Below are 7,500 nucleotides of genomic sequence, written 5' to 3' on the forward strand. Positions count from 1 at the left end.
ACACACACACACACACAGGGTTCTAGTGCTATAACACACACACACACACAGGGTTCTAGTGCTATAACACACACACACACACACACAGGGTTCTAGTGCTATAACACACACACAGGGTTCTAGCGCTATAACACACACACACACAGGGTTCTAGTGCTATAACACACACACACACACACACACAGGGTTCTAGTGCTATAACACACACACACACAACGTTACACAATAACACACACACACACAGGGTTCTAGCGCTATAACACACACACACACACAGGGTTCTAGTGCTATAACACACACACACAGGGTTCTAGCGCTATAACACACACACACACAGGGTTCTAGTGCTATAACACACACACACAGGGTTCTAGCGCTATAACACACACACACACAGGGTTCTAGTGCTATAACACACACACACACACAGGGTTCTAGTGCTATAACACACACACACACAGGGTTCTAGTGCTATTACACACACACACACAGTGTATCTCTGTGCAGGTGTGTGTGAGTGTATCTCTGTGCAGGTGTGTGTGAGTGTGTGTATCTCTGTGCAGGTGTGTGTGAGTGTGTGTATCTCTGTGCAGGTGTGTGTGAGTGTGTGTATCTCTGTGCAGGTGTGTGTGAGTGTGTGTATCTCTGTGCAGGTGTGTGTGAGTGTGTGTATCTCTGTGCAGGTGTGTGTGAGTGTGTGTATCTCTGTGCAGGTGTGTGTGAGTGTGTGTATCTCTGTGCAGGTGTGTGTGAGTGTATCTCTGTGCAGGTGTGTGTGAGTGTATCTCTGTGCAGGTGTGTGTGTGTATCTCTGTGCAGGTGTGTGTGTGAGTGTATCTCTGTGCAGGTGTGTGTGTGAGTGTATCTCTGTGCAGGTGTGTGTGTGAGTGTATCTCTGTGCAGGTGTGTGAGTGTGTGTATCTCTGTGCAGGTGTGTGAGTGTGTGTATCTCTGTGCAGGTGTGAGTGTGTGTATCTCTGTGCAGGTGTGAGTGTGTGTATCTCTGTGCAGGTGTGTGAGAGTGTATCTCTGTGCAGGTGTGTGAGAGTGTATCTCTGTGCAGGTGTGTGTGAGTGTATCTCTGTGCAGGTGTGTGTGTGTGTATCTCTGTGCAGGTGTGTGTGTGTGTATCTCTGTGCAGGTGTGTGTGTGTGTGTATCTCTGTAAAGGTGTGTGTGTGTATCTCTGTGCAGGTGTGTGTGTGAGTGTATCTCTGTGCAGGTGTGTGTGTGAGTGTATCTCTGTGCAGGTGTGTGTGTGAGTGTATCTCTGTGCAGGTGTGTGAGTGTGTGTATCTCTGTGCAGGTGTGTGAGTGTGTGTATCTCTGTGCAGGTGTGTGAGTGTGTGTATCTCTGTGCAGGTGTGAGTGTGTGTAACTCTGTGCAGGTGTGAGTGTGTGTATCTCTGTGCAGGTGCGAGTGTGTGTATCTCTGTGCAGGTGTGTGAGTGTGTGTATCTCTGTGCAGGTGTGTGAGTGTGTGTATCTCTGTGCAGGTGTGTGAGTGTGTGTATCTCTGTGCAGGTGTGAGTGTGTGTATCTCTGTGCAGGTGTGTGAGTGTGTGTATCTCTGTGCAGGTGTGTGAGTGTGTGTATCTCTGTGCAGGTGTGTGTGTGTGTATCTCTGTGCAGGTGTGTGTGAGTGTATCTCTGTGCAGGTGTGTGAGTGTGTGTATCTCTGTGCAGGTGTGTGAGTGTGTGTATCTCTGTGCAGGTGTGTGAGTGTGTGTATCTCTGTGCAGGTGTGTGTGAGTGTATCTCTTTGCAGGTGTGAGTGTATCTCTGTGCAGGTGTGTGTGTGTGTATCTCTGTGCAGGTGTGTGTGAGTGTATCTCTTTGCAGGTGTGAGTGTATCTCTGTGCAGGTGTGAGTGTGTGTATCTCTGTGCAGGTGTGAGTGTGTGTATCTCTGTGCAGGTGTGTGAGTGTGTGTATCTCTGTAAAGGTGTATGAGTGTGTGTATCTCTGTGCAGGTGTGTGAGTGTGTGTATCTCTGTGCAGGTGTGTGAGTGTGTGTATCTCTGTGCAGGTGTGTGTGTGTATCTCTGTGCAGGTGTGTGTGAGTGTATCTCTGTGCAGGTTTAAGTGTATCTCTGTGCAGGTGTGTGTGAGTGTATCTCTGTGCAGGTGTGAGTGTATCTCTGTGCAGGTGTGAGTGTGTGTATCTCTGTAAAGGTGTGTGTGTGTGTGTATCTCTGTAAAGGTGTGTGTGTGTGTGTGTCTCTGTAGAGGTGTGAGTGTGTGTATCTCTGTAAAGGTGTGTGTGTGTATATCTCTGTGCAGGTGTGTGAGTGTGTATATCTCTGTGCAGGTGTGTGTGTGTATCTCTGTAAAGGTGTGTGTGTGTGTATATCTCTGTGCAGGTGTGTGTGTGTGTATCTCTGTAAAGGTGTGTGTGTGTATATCTGTGCAGGTGTGTGTGTGTGTGTGTGTGTATATCTGTGCAGGTGTGTGAGTGAGTGTATATCTGTGCAGGTGTGTGAGTGAGTGTATATCTGTGCAGGTGTGTTTGTGTGTGTGTGTGTGTGTGTATCTGTGCAGGTGTGTGTGTGTGCGTGTATCTCTGTGCAGGTGTGTGTGTGAGAGTGTATCTCTGTACAGGTGTGTGTGTGTGAGTGTATCTCTGTGCAGGTGTGAGTGTATCTCTGTGCAGGTGTGTGTGAGTGTATCTCTGTGCAGGTGTGTGTGAGTGTATCTCTGTGCAGGTGTGTGTGAGTGTATCTCTGTGCAGGTGTGTGAGTGAGTGTATCTCTGTAAAGGTGTGTGAGTGAGTGTATCTCTGTGCAGGTGTGTGTCAGTGTATCTCTGTAAAGGTGTGTGAGTGAGTGTATCTCTGTGCAGGTGTGTGAGTGAGTGTATCTCTGTGCAGGCGTGAGTGTATCTCTGTAAAGGTGTGTGAGTGTGTGTATCTCTGTAAAGGTGTGTGAGTGAGTGTATCTCTGTGCAGGTGTGAGTGTATCTCTGTGCAGGTGTGTGTGAGTGTATCTCTGTAAAGGTGTGTGAGTGAGTGTATCTCTGTGCAGGTGTGAGTGTATCTCTGTGCAGGCGTGAGTGTATCTCTGTAAAGGTGTGTGAGTGAGTGTATCTCTGTAAAGGTGTGTGAGTGAGTGTATCTCTGTAAAGGTGTGTGTGTGTGAGTGTATCTCTGTGCAGGTGTGAGTGTATCTCTGTGCAGGTGTGTGTGTGAGTGTATCTCTGTGCAGGTGTGTGTGTGTGTGAGTGTATCTCTGTAAAGGTGTGTGTGTGAGTGTATCTCTGTAAAGGTGTGTGTGTGAGTGTATCTCTGTGCAGGTGTGTGTGTGAGTGTATCTCTGTGCAGGTGTGTGTGTGTGTGAGTGTATCTCTGTAAAGGTGTGTGTGTGAGTGTATCTCTGTGCAGGTGTGTGTGAGTGTATATCTGTGCAGGTGTGAGTGTGTGTATCTCCGTGCAGGTGTGTATATGAGTTACCTGTTTGTACCTGGCGTACAGGTAAAGAAGCTCCTCCCTGCTCGCGGTCTGCACGAGCTCGCGCACTCTCTCTGCGGCGGACTCAAACTCGCGCTCGAGCTCTGCTCCCTCCAGGTCAGAGCCGGTACCGGACTCCACACTGCGCTCCTCCCCGGGGTCGGGCCTCCCTGAGTCGGATCCCCAGCCCGCCGCCGAGTCGGGGGAAGAGGACAGGGACCGGGACGCCATGTTGTGCTTTAAAGACGCTCTGAGGGGGAAAAGTTTAACCGTTAAACCGGTTTGTTTACACAGCGTGTCTTATCTCCGCTGAGCTTCTCCGAGTCAGTCGGATTCAATCCCAAATGCCTCCTTCTTCCCTACATAGGTGCACTTCTACATAGGTAGACACCAATAAAAAAACGCCTCTAACTTTACAAAAGAATAAAAAATATACACATAAGTATCTGCTATAACACCATATATCTATATATCTATAACATATCTATATACAATTTAGTAAAATAGTGCGCAAGCGTGTGTGCAGAGTATTTAACTATATATAGTGCACTTATACAGGGAGTGCACAGTCGTTTGGGATTGGTCCGTCCTCAGTGCGTCGCTATAAGAACTCCGGAGGAAACCGTGACAACGAATATAGTTCCGGATAAACAAAAAACATTGTGTTTATATTACGATATAAATCTTAAATATTCTTACACATTTACACTTATTATCAGTGCTCTCTGCTCTGTTTTTATAAACAGTGAAAGCGAAATAAATCAATCGTTCTGAAATGATTTTATGTTTAGCACCTCGTGACCTGACGTCACACAGACTAACGGTATTACAGAGGTTACGCAGCTTCATAAAGTTTGTGACATTTGTGTTCATTTCAGCAAAGAAATAATTGATAGTATTTTTTATACTAGTCTTATAATAACTACTGTATTTATCATTGAAGTGTTATTGTAATGTAACTGTAGTTATTGTTTCCAAAATAAGCAGAATTTCTGTAATAATTATGTATTTTCTGTCTCCCCACTGCTTTCCATATATGATTTCAGTAAGTATGACCTACTTTACTACTTTACCTGCTCCAAATATTAAATAGATTTGCTGATTATGCTGTGCCATGAGCTTTAAATATACTAAAAAATAATTTATAATACTTTGAAATTATTTATTATTACCGCTCCATTGCGTCAATGCAGTGTTTATACAGTCCACAAGGGGGCGACAGAGTCAAACTTTTAAGCCCTCATCGTTTCATCTCTCTGCAGCTTGTAAATTCATGTTTTTAAATACATTTGTGTATTTTAAATATTTCTAAAAATTAAAAAAAAAAAAAAAAAAGTTTTAAAATGTGAGTCTTTAATCTTTGTTTTTCACTCTATTACTTTCAGCCTCTTTCAGCGGCATGTAAAATGTCTGTACATATAAAATGAGGTCACAGTGAGGTCTGATCTCAGTGACTCACTCTTTCTCACTAAACACACAAAACCTTTCAGTGTTACAGTATGCCAAGGAGATAGTTTCTATTTTTTTCCCCATTTCCTCCCTATCAGCCAGCACTGTGACCCGGGAGGATGAAGGCTAACACACACTTCCTCTGAGACACATGAAGCCACTGACCTGCTGCGTCACACGGCAGCGTAACACACTCAGAGGAAAGCGCTATCTGCCCTCTTCCTCATACATGAGCTCACGGATGCTCAAGATTGGCTAGTATCCCTGTGATTGACAGGAGTGACAGAGTATGCCCCTCCTACTCAGAGAGCACAGAGTTATTTTTGCTTTTTTAGCTCCCTTGGCATCGTTATCAATGTGAATACTTTTCTCTTGCGCCTCTCAGGAACCCATGCTGAGGAGATTTTTATCTTAAATTACATTTCTTTACAGTTGAACACACCTTTTTAGCTTAATGTTATGCATAAACTCTGATCTATAGCTACTAGTGTGGAGACACTTCACTTCTGTTTGTCAAGGTGTCAGGTAAATGATCTGTAAATGTGTTTAGAAGATTTTTTAGAATAGAATTCATTGACTGTCATTGTACAAGTGCATTGAAATTATGTTTGCATCTCATAAACATTCCTAAGAGCTCATGGCTAAGCTTCCTTATTGCACTGTGCATGAAAAGCAAACAATAATGACATCAGCTTTTTAACACACATCACGTCCAGGACAGAGTACACTGAGAGTAACGAGAGAAGTTTTATGATGGTTAAGAAACTCATAACAAACCTCAGGCCTTGTTATTGTTCAGGTTCCTACACACACACACACACACACACACTCGCAGAATAATGAGAGGGCTCGGATACAGAACCTCCACTGGAAAATAATGATCTGTTTTAAATGACTTATTAAAAATGGAAATGTTTTTTTTTTCCCCAACATGAAACGTTCTTCATTATTTTACTTTATTTCATTATTTCTGCATCACAAACTTTTCAACATTAAACTCCTACTGATTTATTTAAATGCTTTATGTTTTTTATATAAGTGATCATTTCTATATCATCATATATACAGTTCTGTGCAAAAGTCTTAGGCACATGTAAAGAAACGCTGTAGAGCAAAGATGCCTTCAAAAATAATGAAATTAAAACTTTCTATATTAAAAAAATACTATAAAGAGCAGTAAACAGTAATAAATGAAACAAAGTCAGTATTTAATGTGACCTTCACTTTTTAAAAAAATAAACAGTATCTGAGGTGCAGTGTGTGCGGTTTTATAAGGAAATGAGCTGGAAGTGTTACTGAGCATCTTGCAGAAGCAGCCACAGTTCTTCTGGAGACTTTGACTGTCGACTCGCTTCTTATTTCTGCAGCGAAACCCAGCAGCCTTCATTATGTTTTTATCTGAAAAGTGTCTCTTATGGAATCTGCTGCTTTCTTTACTGACATACAAACTTTTTTCTGTAACATTTCATTTTGTGCTGGAAAACTAATGTTTGGAATCTAAAATGTTTTGTACTGAATCAATAATGTAGAAGTCAGAAAATAAACATCTATAACAAAGTTTGTAGTTTAAAAAAAAAACAAAAACTGTCCAAAAATTTTGCACAGTATATACACACATTTTAATAGCTAATAATTGACTTTTCTTTAATAAAGCCAGTTTTGGCAATCAATATGTGCAAGTAAATTTTAATAATAGCATAAATAATAATAAATAATAAATAAAGTTTACTATATATTCAAGAAGTATGCTGTTTTTGTTATAATAATACTTAATACTTAGTCAAGGTGGACATTGTTAAATAAGTGAGATGCCATTTTATAAGCTGAATGATTGCTAATGCTGCCAAAAAACACACAGTTGTCACACAAATGTCCTCTACATCTACAAATTTGCAGTACCAGTCAAAAGTTTGGACACACCTTCTCCTTCAGTGGTTTTTCTTTATTTTTATTATTTTCAACATTGTACATTAATACTGAAGACATCCAAACTATGAAAGAACACGTATGGAATTATGTAGTAAACAAAAACGTGATAAACAACCCAGAATATGTTTTATATTTTAGATTGTCCAAAGTAGCTGCATTTAGCTTTGGTGACTGTTTGGCACACTCATGGCTTTCTCTCATCAGATTCACAAGGTATTCTCCTGGAATGGTTTTCAGATCACAGGTGTGCCTTCTCAAGAGTTCATTTATGACATTTCTTGCCTTCTTAATGTGCTTTAGACCATCAGTTGTCTTGTGCAGAAGAAGGGTGGGTACAGAGTCAAAAGCCCTATTAGTGCTACTACAGCCACTGTACAAATCCATATTATGGCGAGAAACACTCAGCTAAGTAAAGAGAAAAGACAGTCCATCATTACTGTAAGAAATGAAGGTCAGTCAATCCAAAATCTCAAGAACTTTGAATGTATCCCCAAGTGCAGTCGCCAAAACCATCAAACGCTATGATGAAACTGGCTCTCGTGAGGAACGTCCCAGGAAAGGAAGACCAAGAGCTGCCTCTGCTGCAGAGGATAAGTTTATTAGAAATACCAGCCTCAGAAACTGCCGATTTACAGCACCTCAGATTACAGCCCACATAAATGCTTCTCAGAGTTCAAGT

The 7,500-nt window shown here is 42.1% G+C and overlaps 1 protein-coding gene across 2 annotated transcripts in view; it reads right to left on the reverse strand.

Moving 5' to 3' along the window:
• Positions 1–4,000, reverse strand: part of acbd6 (acyl-CoA binding domain containing 6) — a 32,096-nt gene extending 28,096 nt beyond the window's left edge. The window contains exon 1 of one of the 2 annotated variants that reach the window (XM_053236451.1): positions 3,447–3,993. In XM_053236451.1, coding sequence (XP_053092426.1) covers positions 3,447–3,674 — 228 coding nt within the window. In that variant the 5' untranslated portion in view covers positions 3,675–3,993. Of the gene's footprint in view, positions 1–3,446 lie in introns of both variants that reach the window. The other variant, XM_053236452.1, reaches the window with a different exon arrangement.
• Between the last annotated feature and the right edge of the window lie 3,500 nt (positions 4,001–7,500).

This window comes from Pangasianodon hypophthalmus, chromosome 8 (genome assembly GCF_027358585.1).
Source record: "Pangasianodon hypophthalmus isolate fPanHyp1 chromosome 8, fPanHyp1.pri, whole genome shotgun sequence".
NCBI lineage: Eukaryota > Metazoa > Chordata > Actinopteri > Siluriformes > Pangasiidae > Pangasianodon > Pangasianodon hypophthalmus.